Source organism: Denticeps clupeoides, chromosome 2, assembly GCF_900700375.1.
Source record: "Denticeps clupeoides chromosome 2, fDenClu1.1, whole genome shotgun sequence".
NCBI lineage: Eukaryota > Metazoa > Chordata > Actinopteri > Clupeiformes > Denticipitidae > Denticeps > Denticeps clupeoides.
Genome location: NC_041708.1, coordinates 28,981,534 through 29,001,233, shown reverse-complemented (window position 1 = coordinate 29,001,233; position 19,700 = coordinate 28,981,534). Strand labels below are relative to the sequence as shown.

Below are 19,700 nucleotides of genomic sequence, written 5' to 3'. Positions count from 1 at the left end.
TGCATTATTATAAAGAAAGATTAATAAAAATACAGAACACAGCAGGTCACAGCAATCAGAAATTAAATATTAATGAAGTCACAATGGTTAATGCAGGCTTATTAGGGAAATGAAGAGGCAGCACAGTCAAGGTAAAATTATGACGAAAGCAGACCTCCAGAGTAGGGTCTGGTTACCATTTGATTAAGGGGTGATAAGTGATTCTGACCTCCAGAGGAAATGCTGGCTGCTCATTGTAAACACGAACAAATATCTCGCCAACAATGAGCTCTTTACTGTGATCGCTGAACACAAACTGGCTGCCAAAACTCTTGTCGCATTCTCCCTGCAGAGAAAAGACAGTGATGAGCTGAAGTCTGTGCGATTGTTACGATATGTGTTGCTAGAACTATACAGTTTTGGCACTAAGCATATCCGACACACAGATAGACGGACCCTCTTGATGTTGCTCTCCTGCTGACTCTCCAGAAACTCCAGTAGCTCTGCGCGGGTTCCGTTGTTCCAGATCAAGTATGGATTCTCTGAGTTACTGTTCAGGAGCTTCAGAACCTAAACATTCAGGTGTTACAGTGTCTGTGAATAGATACGTCTCTAACATAAAGGTTCATTTAAGACAAACAAACAAACATGCATGCATACATTAAATAGATGGATAACTAAATAAATAATTAGATCCCAAATTGGCACCCACCTCAGCTGGAGCACTATTGGCCAGCTTGCGGGAGATGTAGGGTGTCAGCATCGCTGACAGGCTTTTCCGGACATTGGGGTTTTCGGGTGGTGTTGTAGTGTTTCCCTCGAGCCCGTTCTGTTGGCCACCTTCTGTCTCCTCAGGCCCCGCCATGTTGCCGTAACCCCCAAGCCGAGCCAGGGCCACCAGGCTGAGTTTGGCCAGGCTGTTGGCCACCTCCTGCTGGTTGGTCTCCTGGCTAGCCTGCACCCCGCTCTCTTCAAGGGTGTAGTCGTAGTTGAAGAGTTGCGCAAGGAGGTGCCAGAGCACACCTGCATGGTACAGGTGGGTCTGCAGGAAGAAGTCCACCGCGAAGGAGCTTACACACTGTACCGCTAGAGACGAAACACGTGGCAGCACCTAAGAAGGAGAGGGTACAAAGAGTGGATTAAAATAACAGTGCAGGATAGGTGCCCCTCAGGACCATCGTTTGTGACCCCTCCTATACATTAATATTCTCATTCTCTGCTGCTGTGCCAAAGCCTCACTTTGCTGTAGAAAAGTATGTGGCAGACATCTCGAATGATGTTGGGCAGTTCGGTGATCTTCTCCCGGCACTCCTCAAACTGTGCTGCCACACTGTAGCACCTACAGATGTGCCCGCACACCTGTCACAAAAACAAAAATCCCACCATTATTGTGTCACCCATCATCATTGCACCAGTGCTTATGATCACCATTCCCACAGTGAGCTCTCGTACCTGTACTGCCATGTCCTCGGGTTTGCTGGAAGCAGTGAGCACAGCAACACAACGGGACAGAGCCTCCAACAGGATCTAAGACCAGAGCGTTTGTTTCACACATTAAAGCAACATATTTGTAATCTTCATCACAAAACATTATAAAGAAATAATTATAAGTACTACAAAATACAAAAAGGTACTGACTGTACCAGGATAATTCTATGTGATTAGTATTGTTCATGAGGGTGGTAGTAGCCTAGTGGGTAACACACTCGCCTATGAACCAGAAGACCCAGGTTCGAATCCCCCTTACTACCATTGTAACCCTGAGCAAGACACTTAACCCTAAGTTGCTCCAGGGAGACTGTCCCTGTAACTACTGATTGTAAGTCGCTCTGGATAAGGGCATCTGATAAATGCTGTAAATGTAAATGTAAGGACAAATTCTGGTTTACATCGAGGTTAATGAAAAGCTTGCCTCAATGCCACTCTCTCGCCTGAGCTCCTCTGCATTAAGGGCAGAGCAATTGACTGTGTGGAATGCCAGCTCAGTTGCTGCTGGCAACAAGGGTGAGGTCTTTGAGAAAAGCTGCTCGTCACCAGTCTCCATGGTAATAGTCTTGATCAGCATGGGATAGCCAGCATACTTGTATGGCTCAAGATCTGACAAGAAACAGACAAATTAATGGCAATATACATTTTAAGCATCTAAACATGTTCTAAATTAGCAACAGAACAGGCAAAAAAAGAATATATATTGAACAACAAAACAAGAGCATAAGAATTGTAGTATTCCAAGCAGAAAATGACCCGACAGAATGGTTGTGAGAGAACTGTTAATGGGGGTGGGGTTTGTCCACCAGGATGTGCAGACCTTGACGGTGTCTGTTGAACAGGATGCTCTGGGCTTTGAGAATGAGGATGATGTTCTCTGGGTCCGGCCCATCCACGATGCGTGCAGACTTGGTGCAGAGGAACTCATAGGCCTTATTCACCTTTTCAAACATGTCCTGAGACCAAGCAAAGTCAGACCCTTCAGAAGAGTTCATCACTCTTTCACATTTTCAAACAAAGACAAACATATACAGGCACAGACACATTAAAAGAAACACACCCTGCCCTCCGGGTTTTTATCCGGGTGAAATTTCTGTGCCAGACGGAAGTATGCCTTTCTGATCTTACTCTCTTCATGCCTGTGGATGGCAGTGACACATGATAATACAATCCAAAACACACAGTCATAAAAGCACCAAAAATGTTTTCATACAAAGGGAAATATTAAAACCAGAAGGAAAGACTATGTTGTGTATTATGGGTATACTCACTGGCCCTGTCCTGTGGGTAGGTTCAGCACATTGTACGCATCGTCCACAGACATGGAGGGCGGTTTCTTCTCCACCTCTTTCTTCCAGGCATCCAGAGTGTCCTTAAGCAACCTAACCTGTAGGGGGCAGAGGACACACACAAAATAAAAAATGTGTCCATTCTCAAGACAGCCCTTTCTGTTTCTTGTCACAATGCCTCACACACAGAGCACAAAAACACACACATACACACAGGGTGTGAGAGTGAATTACGTACAGGATCCCGTATGGGCCAGTTGGGGAAGCGTGTTGTGTCACACAGGTGCCGGAGGTAGTAGATATTGCAGAAGAGTTCACTCTCCAGCTGTGGGAAGCTGATGACAGGAATGGGGCAGTACTGGTACAGCGCTCGTGTGTTGCTCTGGAGACGAGGGGAGAAGTCGGCCAAGTGGGCAGCAATCTTCTCGATCATCATTCGTCTGAGGGTAACAGCATAAACATTCCAGACAAGAGTGATTTTAAGAAGATCTCACATCTAATCAAGAAATGACACATGGGCGCAAACACACCTCATCTCACTACTCCAGATGGCCTCGGGTGTGTCAAACTCCCCCAGGAAGATCTCTGAGAAGCGTTCAGGCTCGTAGTTCTCCAAATAACACACCATGGCTTCTGGTAGTACTGGGCCAAGGACACTCCGCTGCACAATGTCCTGGCCCTTAGCCTACATGTCAAGGGTGAGAGGTCAATAAAACCCCCAGCAAAAATCCTGCTGGCTGACAGATGAAGAGATCAGCTCACCTCCTCTGATTTGAAGGCCTGTTTTAAATGGGTGTATTTCAGGAACCTGCACAAAGTGATACAGAAAAAAACTGACTCAGCCACAAAGACTGTGCATATCCGAACTGAATGTCCCCAGAACACAGCATTTCAAAAAGGGATTCTGATATATGGTCTTAACTTGACAACATCTAAAATGAAGATAGGACAGAGTTAAACTGAAAAATTGCTTTGGAGTGAGGTGATGTATATGGTCTCACCGTGCAACAGGCAGCACATTGGAGCCTGTGTACATCATGATGAAGAAGAAGACCCCAGTGAGGTAGAGACGCTGAAGGTTGGGGTTGTCCTGCTTCACCAGGTACAACAGGTTTGCCACTTTCTCCACAAGGATTGGGTCAAAGGTCAGCAGAAGCTGGGGAGATCAGAGTAGTAATAAATCACTTTGGCTCTAATACAGTTTAATGGTATCTGTGTGTGTGTGTTTGGATCTCTGATAAAAACTATGTGTATGCAGAACAGTTTCACAATAAGACTCACTTGAACAATGTGAGGCAGGCACGTGTTATCACTGATGAGACGCTTAACTCTGGGCAATGGCCTGATGATTGCATTATCTGCATCCCTGCAAAAACAAGGGGTTAAAAATATGATGGGGCACTGGGTTGACCTAGTGGGTAATGGATCCGAAATCGGTAGCTTGCCGGTTCGAATCCCGAATGCCACACACTGCTCCCAGTGCACCTTTCATGGCTGCCCAAAAATCACCAAGGGTGATTAAAAGCAGAGGACACATTTAGTTGTGTCACCGTGTGCAATGCTGTGTTTCACAATGATAATCACCCCACTTTCAAGAGACAGAATAAGAGAAGGTTTATTTTATTTATGGAAATATAAAGACCACTGAACAGTGAGTAAATTGGATATTAAAGGTACTTGTAGCATAGTGGTCTACAAACCTACATTACCAGTCAAAAGTTGACACCTACTTATTTAGCTTTTTCCCCCTGACTTTTAAAGCCTAAAACTAAAGGCTCAACGAAACACACCGTACTGCACATCTGTAGTAAATAAAACAATATTAAATGGAGAACAGTGATACCTGCTGGGGAAGTAGGAGCACATAGTAATAAGCATGTTGAGGATGAGTGTGGCGAGGTCAGTTTCATTCATCACTGCCTGTCCAGTGGCCAGCAGGCACCACTTCAGCTGTGGGATGGCCTGCAGGGGACGCCAGCCATCCATGCCCTGCGCCCAGCAACGTGTTTTAGCTGTAAGAGTCCCGGTGCTCCAAAACTCCTGCATCTAAAGTACAAAAAGGAAAATGACCACACATACAAATCAAAACAAAGCAGCATGTGGTTGTTTCCTTGTGACCGGAAAATATTGAGAGTTAGGCCTATTTTTGGCTCAAAAAGTCCTGCTCCTTGCATTGACTGTCCATTGGCCATATCTGTGATAGATGTTCAGTACTGTCCACTCACCTCCTCAAAGCTGAAAGGGCCTCTTCTTTCCTTGTCCGCATTCCCAAAGTACCACTCTTTCTCACTTTCCCTCTTCATGTCAGGAGAAGCTTCTATCACATTACTCTATCAGAACAAGCACACACATACACACACACACACACACACACACACACACACACACACACACAGAGATTCAGACAAGAGCAAATAGCTCACCCTAACGCAAAAATGTGTTCTGAAGCATAGTGTAGCAAAACATATCTTCTACACACCTGTAAGGGAACAGTGGCTCGGCTGGTGTGCAATGTGCGAGTGTTAGCAGGTCCACAAAGATTCGTACGCCGTTTGAATCCATTATGTCCTTCACATTTTTCTATTGGTCAAAAAGGTGAAAGAAACTATTTCCCAAACTCTGAAAAGAATTTCCCTTTTGTCATTAGCATGTACTCAGGTGTGTGCTCACCTTGTTCAGAATGAGCTTGTTAAGGAAGAGGATGAGCCGGTCTCGCTCTAGTTTGTCAGTGCACTGAAATCAGATCAGAGGAGATGGGAAAGCAGACATTTAGATCTTCTCAGGATGCAGTCTTCACACATCTGCGTGAAAATTGTAATACACGAACCCGGTCCAACATGCCAACAATGTATTTGGTGTCAGTAAAAGGTCCGATCTCCTCACAGCACTTCCCGTAGACGATAGCCAGAGCCTGAAGACACAGGCACTTCATGTTGACTTTGGGAGTTAGCAGGAAACGGTGGTAAAGCTCATTAAAGAATTCATACCTGTGAGGGAAAAAATAAAAATAACCTACTTTACAATACATCGTGTACAATATATATTACACTTCCGTTCAAAGTTTCAATTGAGATTTGATAAATGGCTGTTAATGATGGAGTATCTGCAACAATGGAATGCTGTGTTCAGTAATACAAATCTGTCATTTTAAAGGGTTAACTGATTATTAGAGAAAAATCTATTATATTATTACAGCTATAAACTGTTGCTCTGGTAAACTAAGCCGTTTGTGAATAAGTCACTTACGATCTCTTGATGGCACCAGACTCTTCATTCTCATCCTCTTCTAGAAGAAGCCGGAGGTAGTAATCACCAATCTTTATCTCATCAGAAAGGCACTCGTATTTCACCTGCATTCAGTAACATTAAGAATGTTTGACACCACTGAATTGGGAGGGTGTGCATTTTTCGGGGAACTGTGCCCAAGAAACTGCACAACAATAAAATACAGTACAATAAAAAAAAGGCATCAGTTTCCTCTTTATTAAACCATTGAGACAGGCCTCACCTCAAACTCCTGGTGGTTCCAGGAGATAACAGTGGCGCTGCCAAGCTCACGGTCCACGGCAAATGCCCGCATCTCCCCCTCCAGAGCGTCTCGCAGCTCTTCACGAGTCCTCAGGTTCCAGATCAAGTTGGACCGTGCATGGTCTATCTGAAACCTGTGAAGCAGGAAGAAAAGAACAATAAGAACACAAAACACGAGACTGTAAGTAGCAGTGGAGGAATCCTTTCAGGAAAGTACTTCCAAGGCTTAACTGGTGCTACTCTACACATACTTGTAATAAAAAAGTTCCCAGTTTGCTTCAATCTTTATCCTCTGTCTCCTCTTCCGGAGGATCACTGGTTTTTGGTTGGGATTCTACAAAGAACAAAAGAGTTAAGTGAAGTAAAAGGACCTGTAAAAATGTTGTTTAAAGTATTCAAAATGATGACGTTTCTAACAATAAGTGTGTAAGTCCAAAACAAAAAAAATATGATTGAGGGAAAAAAAAAAAAAAAAATCACACACACACACACAAAAAAAAAAAAAAAAAAAAAAAAAAAAAAAAAACTTCACCCCATACAAAAAAAGACTGCTAAAAAGAAGGAGGGAGCTGTGTGATATCAGCTCAAAATGGACCAAATGCATGTGTGACAATTGGCACACACCAACCAATAAAATGAGTGTCAAATAATGAAATGCACACAGCACTAAAGAAGCCAAGGTCGTGAGTAATGATGTATAACAAACGATTGTGAACACACAGGGTGCAAAGACATCAGGACGACTCTGACCGTTTTTTGTTTTGTTTTGTTATTTTTACTCACCAGGTTATTCCTGTCCTGCTGCAATGATTGACAGCAGAACACAAATGAGATGGGGCGAGGGGAGAGACATGGGCAGAGACAACACAGAGAGATTATTGATCTTGATGGGAGAGGTCATGCTGCTCATTCATAGTGGAGAGGCAGTGCCTTCCGTTCAAACACAAAACGATTTTTTTTTCCCATTAAATAAAATAAAATAAAAAAAATAAAAAAAACAGAATGCACTCAGTTTTTAAGACCTCCAGTGACATTAAATTGTGAAAATAAGTGCAGCTGATTGGTAGAATAGCTGATTGGGGAAACCACAAGCCAATCACGTGTATCTGCTGTGCCATGCGCTTGGCAGATAGAGAAAGTGAAAATTAGTTTCAATGCCAGATTCACTTTGACTGCAGGTCCCTAAAATGAAGCTTTGACCAAAAGCAAAACAAGGAACTGAAGGCAATGGAAAATAAAAAAAAAACAAAAAAAAAAAAACATTCCACAAAGTTATAGATTACATGTGTGAAGGGAAAAAACAACAACAACTCAGTTGGTTATTTGTTCATTTGCCTTCATAATGAGCATAATTTGAATATTTAAATATATATTTACTGCACTTCGAAAGTCTCACATGAAGAAATGGCAAGTGTGTGACCTGGCAGTGTGTGAACCCGGCTGTTTAAAAGAATTCTCATTTAAGATGGCAGTAAATAAGAATAGACAGGAAGAAAAACATGGGATACAGTGAGAGAGAGAGAAGGCGAGCTGCATTGTTGCTGTCTGAGTGATCATTTTTATCTAAAGCACCGGGCAATTCCTGTTGTCCAAATCGCAAGATAAAAACAATTGAGAAGTCAGAACAATAAAAAAAATAAATTCTGAATAATAAATCATGAAATGAAGCAAATAGCTAGCGCAAGCTGGCCAGAATATGAAGGTTTTCCACCAATAGCAAAACCAGCACAGACAAACTGCTCACATTTTTTTCCTTCCTCCTCAAAGCAGTATCTGGACATTAACAGTTCACTGCAGTAGATGCAGGACCACAACCCACCAGAAGATGGCGAAAACATAACAAAAGCATGAAGCCGAGGCAGCCTTGTATTTGCACTCCAGATGCTGAAGTGTGAGAGCCAGGATGCTTACCTCCTTCTGAGCAATGCCCATCTTGTCCCTCCAGTGCATTAGGACGAGATCGGCCTTCTCCTTCGCAAATTTCTCCACTTCTTTGACAGCCTTGCCTGCTTTTCGCTGCCACTCTGATACCTTGTTGCGTCCATACTGATCCTAAAGAATGATATAAATGGCATATACAATGACACTTTACACTAGAGACAATATATAATATTTTTTTCAGTATGAATATTTGGCAGAAAAGGCCAATCAAAATTCAGTTTTTTAAGCAATCAAATCCCCAACTCCAGAGCTGCTTTGTCCATGTCCATCTCCACTTGACTCCAAAAGTACATCACCTAACAAAAGATGGATTGGGAAGTGAAGTGCGATGCATTACCGAAGCAATCTTGAGGTTGTCACGGACATGCATACGGTCTATGTCCTTTTCTGGCACAGCGTCAGTGCTGTCCAGGTATGCCAGCAAACCTGTTGGCTAAGATGGAAGAGAGTTTTAATTACCTCTACCATCCTATCCACGGAAAGAAACAGATTTCTGCACCAGATCCTGGACTGATAAGCACCACTACAGGACTGACAACATGGCGCTAGCGCTTACCAGTATTCTTTTGAGCAGATTCAAGGCCGTAGGGTTCTCAGCAGTCCACAGCCCCACCAGGTGACGACTCAACTGCCTACAACAATAGAAAGTCATGTGTGTTGTTGGTGTGGTCCAGTGTGCCTGCAGGAATATGTGTGCCTGTTTCTGTATTGTCCTGTACCGGTTGGTCAGCATCCTCTGATCTGAGCTGATTGTGAACATGGAGGTGTGAAGGTGTCTGGGCAGAGCCCCCTCACTCAGGGCAAGTTCTTGCATTTTTGTGGCAATCTCCTTATCTCCCTCCTGTCAATCCCAAACATATTGCAAAGCATTTGAATGGATGAATACATGCTAGGGCTACACAAAACATCATGTGATATTCAGACGGATCTAGGGTGTCCCATGCTTATTATACAAAACCCAGAAGATCTTTTAATTAAACTTGCTGTTAATGCAGCAGCTCTATATTCACTCACCTCAATAATAGCTTTCATGACCAGGCCTGCTCCCTTTACAACAGCCATGGATGTATGCTGCAAAACCACAAAAAATAAAACAAGTTTCTGCGTATGAAGCCACACAGTGAACACATAATTAACTAAAACTACAAATGAAACACACACACAGACACACCTGGAAGAGTTTAAAGAGTGTACGGCCATTGGAGGCAACCATCTCCAGCAGCATGTCGAACTGCTGACCTTCAGTGGTCTCACTGTAAGGTGCACAAAGGGCAAAGGTCAGGAAGTCCAGCAGAGAACTGATGACCAATGCACCTGTGCCATGTTCCTGAGAGTGGGACAGAAAGAGAAATAGAGAAGAAGAAGAAAAAAAAACACACACCTAAGCTCCCATATATACAATTGTCATTTCAAAGAGAAATGAGAACTCAGTCTCTCAAATAAAAAAAAAACCTTTATAAGAATGAATGTTTGTGTGAACAGTTTTCAGTAACTATACTCATTAGCACAAATATCACAGTCCACAGGATGCTCACCACATTGCTGACAAACTTTTCCAGTAGGTTTTCCAGAAACTTCTTGGAGGAGAGGAGGGAAGCTTTATTGAGCTGCTCTTGCCTAAGGTCATAGTCATCATGCATGGGCTGCAAGAGGGAACAGTGAAGAAACACAAGGGAAACAGAGACATGAACAATCATACTGCCTATACTGCCTTGTCTGGCAGATAAATCTTTTGTTTTTTTTATATCTCATCTTTGTTCTTCCAACGTATGCATTCATGCAAAACAGTAAGGGTTGTGTTTTAAAGTTAAAGTGTGGAACTTACACACATTAGTGCACAGAGCATATCTATGGCAGCGTGAGTCACCCCATTGTTGTTCCTCTTTAGAGCCTTCACTGTCTTCACACCCAACTTCTCCCGGAATCTGAAAAACAGGCAAGGACAGTTTGCGCACATGGGCATGTACACATAAAAGGAGGAAGAAGAGAGGAGAGGAAAAAAAAAAAAAAAAAAACCTGAATGGTAAAACAAAACATCAATGGATAGCTATCAACAAATGATTCAAGATCTGTGTGCAGACTGGGCCAAAGCCAGACTCTGTTAATATTTGTATGATGCTGCAGCTGCTGTATACAAATATGAAGGTCTGGACAGGAGGTACTGTCACTGCTCTTTCCCGGAGAGCACATGGATGGAAATACTCACTGCACGTGTCGGTGTAAGAGACAAAACAAATCAAATGTAAGAGGAGGAATATGAGGAAAGGACTTAATGATATAAAAAAGGATTTTAATTTAAAAGCTAATTAGTCATGAGGAGAGGCAAACTGACAAAATGTAATGGGCAGGAACATGTAGATGGCAGGGAAGATAAGATTGCTAGACGGGTTAAGACAGACAGGGCACAATGAGATGGACACTCATATTTACGTTCTGTGCTCAGGTCCAACCACCTGACCAGACCTTAGGATCACAAAGAATCTTTTTTACACAGCAGCCTTTATTCACATCAAAAACAGTCATACAGAGTTGAAGAATCGCTAATGATCAAAAGATAAAGAGAATGCGATAAGAGTGAGGAGCTGAGACCTGGGCAGCTGGGTGAAGGCCTGAAAGCCTGCTTTGGAAGCTACGAGGCGGCGGATGGCCTGGAAGTGGCTCTCAAGTTCAGCGTTAGAGCCAGGCAGCTCACACTCTTGCGACAGGAGGGCCAGGATGGCATTGTTGATCAGCTTCTCTTTGTTTTCTGAAAAAAGGCCCTGTGTTGTGTAGAGTAGCAAATGATCAAACAGATCAAGAAATTTTGGACCACATTTAATCCTATTCTCAATAGAATGTGTCATCACATCCAGACATACACAGGGGAAAAAAAACCCTTACATCTTGAGTGACAGCATGCAGCACACCACTGTAAGAGATGTTAGCGTTGAATCTGAACACAGCGTCCCCAAAGTTCCCATCTGAGGAGGACAAACACAAGAGCCCATGTTCAGCCAAGCTGACAGCGCTGGGATGAACAGCGATCTTGTCCACCAGCATCAAAATCAACCATGGCACCAGAGAGGATGTGATTGCCTTTCAGTACTGATGAGAGCTGGTCACATCATAACACTGAGCCTGCGTTTCAGAACCACTGAGTCAGATGATACATGGAGGTTTTTGAGGGGAATATATGTAAACTATATATTAAAAAGAAAATTTAAAGTATCATGCATTTGCATTATTATTTTGACCCACAGCATGGCACAAAAAATTGTCAATTAAAATATTGTACATAAAAAAAAAAAAAAAGGATTAGTTAAGGTCGAGTGGCTATTTTCACTGGTCTAGGGTCAATTTATTCATTTAGCATTTATGGTTGGCATAAAAAATGTGATAAATACTCACTTGGTGGAGCAGCCAGGAACCGGAGGTGCAGACTCTCTACTTCCTCATCCACTGGCATACTGAGCAGCCCCCAGCGATGCCCCCTCTGGGTGGGGGTCATTTTCACACAAATGTCCCGGTTCCCTGAGGCCCTCACTCCATCCAGCAGAGTAGCCATCAAGGAGTCCCTACAGACAGAAAAAGTGAAACAGGGTGAGAATCAGTAGCCTGTCAGGGCAAACTTTAAAAGTAGATAGGAATCATGCAATGAATAAGCAATGACCATTTACATTGTGCATGCGTGTGTGTGTGTGTGTGTGTGTGTGAGCACACCTTTCTGTGGAGCAGTATTTCCGAATATGGCCTCTGATGAACTCCACTGTAAACACTTGTGGGTTTTCTGCATCGCAGACTAATGCAAACACCTGCAGAGATTACAGTCCACATGCCTGTTAACCGATACCTCACTATAAAACCTAACATAATATCTGATGCCAAACCACAGATTATTCTCTGCACCATCAAAATGAACACAGTGCCTCAATGGGCAACACAAAATACAAAATGCTATTTAACATCTTGGGGGGAAAAAATGAGCAGAACAAGACCAAACTGGTGTCGTTTTCAAGATGAAACCCACCTCTTCAAAAGGCTTAACAGTCACTATGTTGTAGGACGCTGGGTCTCTCTCTACTAGACAGGTTTCTGTGAGGGCAAGGATCCTCTTTACAGGTTCCTGTGAAACACAAACATGACATCAGCCATATTCAAAACAAAGAAAATCAGACAAAACAACTCACTGGATGCCGAGGGCTGATCTTCTGCACTATGAACTCTGCCAGGGAGGTGATACAGTCGTCTGCGCCATACTTCCCCAGCCTCTCGGTCAAAAAGCCCTCGAACGTCAGCAGGTCCTTCCTCAGACGCAGAGTGATGCCGATGAAGTTCCCGGCATGTTCGATGGCACTGCGGATGATCTCCTCCCTGTGCTCTGACGCAAAAAGGTGCTGAGAGAGGGCGAAAGGGAAATTACCTAAACATGTCGGAGGTTCATAAGGTTAGATGATGAACATGCACAAATAAAAATTAAAAAAATCACCAGTCTGTTGAAGCCCCCGTAGAGAATACAAAATCCTCCCTGATAGTCCGAGACCTCGACGAAGCCCTCCACAGAACGGTAGTCATAGGAGCAGATGACGCGGTTGCTGAGTGTGTCAATCTGGTCAATACCTCCCGGCGTGACCTCCAAGGCCACAGTCTTCCGTGTGTCACTCCAGTGGTGCTTATAACAGTTGTACCTCTGTAGAAGAATAAAGAATCTGAGAAAGTACAACCGCCGCTTGTGTTTGTTTGATGATCAGGGTGGTGGTAACCTAGCGGTCCAAACAACATCAGTAAATCTTAGCATGAACCGCACCATTTAAAATCCTGCACAACACACTTAACCCTACGCTTATGAGTGTTGGATATTTGTTTTTATATATACCTTTTAAAACAACGTGTAAAATACATTTTTCATTACCACCTAATTGAGGTTAAGTGGGCAGCACAAACACAATTTGTTGTTAAATAGATGTTAATGTCCCCCCCAAAAAAAGAAGCTGTACAACCAAACAGACTCTACCCTAATTGCATTAGATTAATGGGGAGTTCGCCGGGTTTTTAAAGATGGAAAAAGGAAGTACCACAATAGACCGTGAGGAGTTTACAGCACACAGCAGCACTCAGTTATGAAGCGCTCAGGAAGTGGCATCGATCATCTACATCAGTTCAGGAGGTTTGTTTCCTCACTAACTGCTTCAGCGATATCTAACGGAGCTCCAAATCTGATTAAAACAGTCCTGGTTACTAATGACAGCATAAAGTTGACCTAAACAAGGCTAATTAAAAAGTGTTCCCTGCACAATAACTTCTTTTTTATTACCTAGGTTTGCTGTCATTGCTATCTTGTGGTAATGTACCTCTTCCTCTTTTTGGCTCAGGAAGTTGGTGTGTATTTAAAGGATTTATCATGTAATGACTGTGGGCTATTTCTCACATAACTGGTCAGCTTTTTATTGGCCTGAGAGGAAACAGGGAAAGGTGGTCAAATCATGCCCCATGCTGTTGTAGCCTGGCTTATTCAGGGACACTAAGCAAGGTGCTTCACACAAACTCAGTTCCTCACTTTCAAAAGGGACACACTAACATACACCAGCTCATTATACTCACCCTTCCTGTGATCTTGCCTTCTGAGAAGTCGGTCCGAAATCTCTGCAGAGGAAAGAGCGGAAGACAGGTTACAGCTGAAGACAAAGACGCCACTACACTGAGATCAGGCTTTTCACAACAGGGGGGAAGCCATGAAATATTGATGTGGTTCTATTAACTGCACTATAAACAGCACAGAGTGGTCCTGGAGGGGAAGAGAAGGGCATAGTACAGATGCTCAACAAAACGACTCATTAAGCAGTAGTGAACAGACAGTTTGCAATTACAGGACAATGCATTCATTTAAAAAAAAAAAAAAAAAGAATAATAATAATATATATACATCTCACACACACACACACACACACACACACACACAATGCTCTGGGTAGACATTAGGGTTGGATTTCCATGAATGAAACAAGTGAAATAAGGAGAAATGACTGACATCCTGTGCATCTCAGGTAGATATCCTCTTTGCACAATGAGTGTATGCATGCATGAGGATCGAAGTATAGCTTAGTGACCATTAAACAGTACTAACCTAAATACACAGGGCAGGTGAGACTGTTAATGGAGTCTGAAAATACATTTCCTTCTGCATGCGCAAATCAAGCTGCGCCTGTGGAGTTTCTAAATGACTAAATCTATGAAGCAAAAGGGTGTTTATGGGAGCATTTCTAAAAGTCCTCACCAGTGCCTCAGTGAGGAGCTCGGTCCGATGCTCCGTGGAAAACTTGAGCGTCTCAGACTTCTTGCCACTGCCTTTGCGGAATGTGAGGTTGAACTCGGTCCCCTGGCCTCGGCCCACAGGTGTGATACCACAAATGTCCCCATATGGCCACTGCACACAGGGACAATATTTACACAAATCTAAAGTCTGAAGTGGACTCATTTTCTAATTTATTTTATGTGCATACATGTTTACTTTATATATATTCATAATGTTAATGCATTATACCTTTATTAATTAATATTAGATTTTCACTGCCCTTCAACAGGTCTTCAGCACACAAAACAATATACCCTACAGTTTAAGTTTGTCACATGATCTCAACTTATGACACGAATGATAATACGTGAGTCACAATGTCCTTTTGTCTTTCAACCTCAATCCTTGTCACCATCTAATTCTCTATAGCGCACATACCTGATTGGTCACTTCTAATGTGGTGGGGTTGTATGTGGTGATGCCATGGGTACCAACTGAGAAGACTCTTTTGTACCTGAAACAAACAAATAAACAAAACAAACAAACAAATAAATAAATAAATACCACACCAGTCTTCTGCCATACACAATCACATGCAGAGTTGCTCTTCTGTTTAATAAAAAGTAAAACACGACCCTACAAAGAACCCCCTTATTGAATAGAAATGACAGGGAGTTTGTCTAACAGAACTTACATTTAAATTAAATGTAAATCAATTAAATGTAAACGTACCACACATATATACTTAGCCTCAGAATGGGGGAAGGCGTACTGTTTTTGCCCTTATTCATGGAATGTATGACTTCAGAGTTGTCTACACCAGACAGAGGCCCTGTCTGTCAATGGAGGCTCCATCTCAAACCAAAGAATTGGGGACTGTTTTCAGAGTCCGCACGCCCAAAATCCAGCCATCACTTAATTCTTTCAATCTTTCATTCTTTCAATCACACTTCTTTTCCCCAAACATACAAAGGCACCCAGACGTCCTGCAAAATGCTGAGGAATCACCATAGCAACCAATAAGCAGGAGATCTGTGGGACAACTACCAATAACAGCGTACCCACTGAGCTGTCAGTCAGTGGCACAGCAGCAAAGACATACAGTCCAGCAACCAGGCACAATGGGGAAAAAAAAGAAAAATTATACAAACACTATGATTTTGGAGCAAATGCAGGAAATAAAAAAAATCACACAAAGTTACAGGCAGAAAGTCAGATAAATTGGCCAACTGGCTGTTATGTAATAATACTGAATGCCCAGGCTGTTGCAAATTTTGGTGCAATGTGGTTGGTGGGTTGAAGTGATTCAGTGGGTGGGTCTGGATAAGCACAGGCCGGACTTATCCAGTATTGGCAACCCCAATGAGTATTGAGTATTGGCAACCCCAAAATTTCACTGGAGGAAAAATCTGAAAGCACAAGAAATCAACAATAAATCTCCCGATCAGGGTTATGCAGGGTGTTCATGCCTCCCGGAAGGATTCTGGATTTTTAAGCTTGACTGGCATTAGCCTGTCATGCAGTGTAAGAAGAACTGGGTTAATGGGGAAAATGAGATTTGCTCAGCATTTGCAATATTCAAAAAAGGCTTAGTAAGCAGAGGCACTGAGGCTTTGTGTTAGATGACATGGTTCTATCCAAACAAGTAAATACACAAAAATACATATCACTGAATGTTAACATATGTGTGTGTGATATATGTGCACACACATGCACATAAAAGGTTTATAAAAAAAAAAAAAAAAAAAAGCCTCGCTTTGAGTAATCCACAGGTGCTCTTTCTATATGAAAAGGTACAAAGACTACACGCAGCATAAAAATACCATCAAGAGAGTTAATCAACAACTCAAATCCACAAATCAACGCTCTCTTTTAAAATGCCATGAGATAGACAAAGAAGAGGCTAAAATAAAATCTTCTTGGTTTGTGTCAGTTAGGCTACAGTCTGGGTCTTATTCATAGAAAAGAAAAGCTTTTTGAAACCAACTTCTCTGTTTCCTGTCCAGCAGGAAAAGCACTTCACCCCGAGCCGCTCGGAATGATGAAACAGATCTTTAGCATTGTGCACATCCTGCATGCTTTTTTATCATTTGCACGTACTTGTGTGAACTACAAAACTCACACCCCCTCTGGTAGACAGGTCAACACTGAATCCAGCTAATTGCTCTGCTGCATAAGCCTTTGCAGGGGCAGAGTGTCACTCTCACCTGACGGTGCGATCGTCCTGTGCCTAAAGTCCACAGACGTGATAATCTCTGTCGTGCATAAACACTGGCTAATGCTCCACTGGCAGGTTTTCAGCCAAACCCACACTTTAGCTGGCGAGAGGAGAGAAGAGGAGGGGGGAAGAAATCACCTGACACTTTAGTGCGAGCAACACAACGGAGGTGAGTCCTAGCATACCAGTGAGGATACGACCAGCACGTTTGGCTGATTAATATTTATGCCGTGTTGATGCAGCCCAGGCTTGAATGTTGGGATTGTAATCATTTGGCATTTTTGTTCAAACCAATGTTCAGCAACCCTAATCTGATAAACGGCTAAAGTCTAAAAAAAGATACAGCTTGTTTCTTACAATCTAGTACTGAATTTGGACAAAAGCAACAAGTCAAACGTTTGACAAAGTCAGGTAAGAAACACACATACATATACAAAGATCGAAAATAATTGCTTTTGTAATTTTGATACACAGCAGGCACAGCACAGGGTGCACACAATAAAACGTGTCCTCTGCATTGAGCCAGTCATCCTTGGTGAGCAGTGTGCGGTCATGAAAGGCACCCGGGGAGCAGCGTGTGGGGACCTTGGCGGCTCGGAATTTGAACCCTCCGGTTACAAATCTGCTTCTTTAACTGCTAGGCCATCACTGGCATCATATGGGACTAGGCTAATAAATCTGCAAACCATGGATTAACTTTATTGTATTGAGGTTAGCTCCATGGCGTCACACTTCCAAGAAATGCGAGCGATCAGCCAGAAGATCCATTTGTGGAGCCATTTGTGTGGTCTGTGTTTACCATCTTAACTTGGTTTTACTTACCTTTCTCTCTGTGTATGGAGTTCAGTAACTTCCTGCGTCTGGAAAGCTCTAATGTCAAGCAGGTCTCAACTTATTATTTGTGCGCCCACACACGCACGCACACACACACTCCATATTTCCCTGTCAAAACCTGACCAAAACCACCAAATGCGAACATACCACAACAAAATTTAGATAAAGAGGGGCATATAAACCTTCATTTACGTAAAAAATATAAAATAACTGATAGTAGTTAAACTGATCCCCTCCCCCCACTGGGTTTTATGTCCACCCACTTCATTAAGGCAAGATAGGTCAATCAGATCAAACTGCTGCAGAAGTCTTTTGCCTACAAAAAGCACAAAGAATAAAATCAAAACTATCCAAAAAGCCGACATGTAAGCCCTTCACACCCAAAATATGGAATCCACTGTGACAAAGACATAAGAAATTATTTTTGTTTCAAGTGACATGCAGATTATGAGCAGTGCTTTTACGAACAAAACAATGCCACGCCTGTTAAGACACACTACAATTTAAATCTAATATTCCCCCCGTGCATGGGTCACAGGATCTCTTCCGATAAATAAAACACTGGTGGCAGGGCTGTGCAATATGGCATAAAAATTATATTGAGATATAAATTTAACCAATGACGGTAGGGCTGCACGATTTAGGGAAAAAGACATATTGCGATTATTGAGATCAATATTGCGATATGCAATTGCGATATGATAAAGGACACTTGCTTGTATATCAATGAAAAGTTGCATACTATTAGTGAAATGTTTAATTTCAAAGTGAAACATACAAACTACTTATAACAACCTGAAATGCCCAGTGCTTTCAAAATACAATATTCTACTAAATTAAATAATCACAAACAAAACTCTACATTACTGTCGAACGACAAACCCTGGTAAGGCTAAACAACTGTTTTGATTATATTTGGCCATTATAAAATCCCGTATTATAGTTCTTACGTTTAACCAAAACGTTGTTTGAAGGCTGACACAGGGATGCATAGCTTTGCTAGCTTAGCTAAGGTTAAGATTTGTAAACTGAGGTGAATTGCTTTAGGAAACAATTGTTTTGAAAAACGTTTCAGAAAAGTTAACTAAACAGTTAAGAACAGTCTAAATAGTTAATGCCTACGTTTAGCCAAAATGTTGTTTGGAGGCTGACTTGAACGCAGGAATGCATAGCTTTGCTATCTTAGCCTAGCTTAGCTAAGGTTAAGACTTATAAAACGGGATTTTAGAATGGCCAAATATATTCAAAACAATTGTCCAGCCTTACCTATGAAATGTAATGTGGTTTGGAGCATACAGCGGTTTGTACAGCCCCAAGCAGCACAAGGCATTTTTATGCAGTTCTCTCCATAGACATGTATATGCGTCACTCCACAGCACAGCCTATCGCAATATGGCGGCGACGTTGACGTACGATGCAGCTCGTCATGCCGCGTCTACCCATATGTCTCAGAATCGAAAGTCATGTGACCAAACACGTCACATCCGACTGAGGTGATACTTCAGTCAGCTCGCAAACTTTGAGAGAATGAGAGAATGGATCGGATATGTTGCCGATCCAATCCATATACTAATTATTTAAATCGCAGCTTTTTGCGTTCATGTAATCGCACAGACTGACATCGCGATTACGATTGCGATTAGATTAATCGTGCAGCACTAAATGACGGTAAACTGTATATATTGCGGTAGATAATTTGATAAGTAAATTTACAAATAAATAAGTTAATTCAACTACGTGCAGTCTGAGGTTCTGATACAGCTTCTCATCATTTTAAGCATATTGCAAATCATTAAAATCAAGGAATTCAGTCTATAAAACAAAGTGCAAGGTCATAAAAAAAAAAAACTAAGCCAGACTATGAATACAGCCTTAAAGGTCGACAGAGATGATTCTGCTACAGTAGCTGTGCTCTGAAATTGGTCTACTTCCTGAATCCTTTATCGTCTGTGAATCTTCACAATAGCACTTCAGAGCGAGACCTAACTAACTAATTAGACTGGGCAAAAGATCACATAAGGAAGTAAAAGGTTAAAACCAAAATTCAAGCCAGATTCAAGTAATGAACAATCTCCTCCGAACAGATGAAACACACCATCTTTAGACTGAAGTCTAAAGATGGTCTTCCAATCACAGCAGGAGGACCGATCCATCC

The 19,700-nt window shown here is 42.3% G+C and overlaps 1 protein-coding gene across 1 annotated transcript in view; it reads right to left on the bottom strand.

Annotated features, from left to right (window-relative positions):
• The window catches only part of dnajc13 (DnaJ heat shock protein family (Hsp40) member C13), a 29,958-nt gene that overhangs the window by 5,709 nt on the left and 4,549 nt on the right, over positions 1–19,700 (bottom strand). The window contains 42 exon segments of the mRNA XM_028967917.1: positions 209–325; positions 436–549; positions 692–1,090; positions 1,219–1,338; positions 1,432–1,506; positions 1,892–2,076; positions 2,288–2,423; positions 2,528–2,606; positions 2,739–2,854; positions 2,995–3,196; positions 3,287–3,441; positions 3,519–3,564; positions 3,758–3,912; positions 4,038–4,122; positions 4,600–4,802; positions 4,982–5,086; positions 5,236–5,267; positions 5,270–5,336; positions 5,427–5,489; positions 5,584–5,743; positions 6,003–6,106; positions 6,265–6,418; positions 6,536–6,618; positions 7,068–7,085; positions 8,196–8,336; positions 8,563–8,658; positions 8,782–8,857; positions 8,945–9,066; positions 9,240–9,296; positions 9,397–9,552; positions 9,761–9,868; positions 10,051–10,150; positions 10,815–10,984; positions 11,106–11,185; positions 11,613–11,779; positions 11,925–12,016; positions 12,232–12,327; positions 12,392–12,598; positions 12,691–12,891; positions 13,803–13,844; positions 14,476–14,625; positions 14,932–15,007. Coding sequence (XP_028823750.1) covers positions 209–325; positions 436–549; positions 692–1,090; positions 1,219–1,338; positions 1,432–1,506; positions 1,892–2,076; positions 2,288–2,423; positions 2,528–2,606; positions 2,739–2,854; positions 2,995–3,196; positions 3,287–3,441; positions 3,519–3,564; positions 3,758–3,912; positions 4,038–4,122; positions 4,600–4,802; positions 4,982–5,086; positions 5,236–5,267; positions 5,270–5,336; positions 5,427–5,489; positions 5,584–5,743; positions 6,003–6,106; positions 6,265–6,418; positions 6,536–6,618; positions 7,068–7,085; positions 8,196–8,336; positions 8,563–8,658; positions 8,782–8,857; positions 8,945–9,066; positions 9,240–9,296; positions 9,397–9,552; positions 9,761–9,868; positions 10,051–10,150; positions 10,815–10,984; positions 11,106–11,185; positions 11,613–11,779; positions 11,925–12,016; positions 12,232–12,327; positions 12,392–12,598; positions 12,691–12,891; positions 13,803–13,844; positions 14,476–14,625; positions 14,932–15,007 — 5,110 coding nt within the window.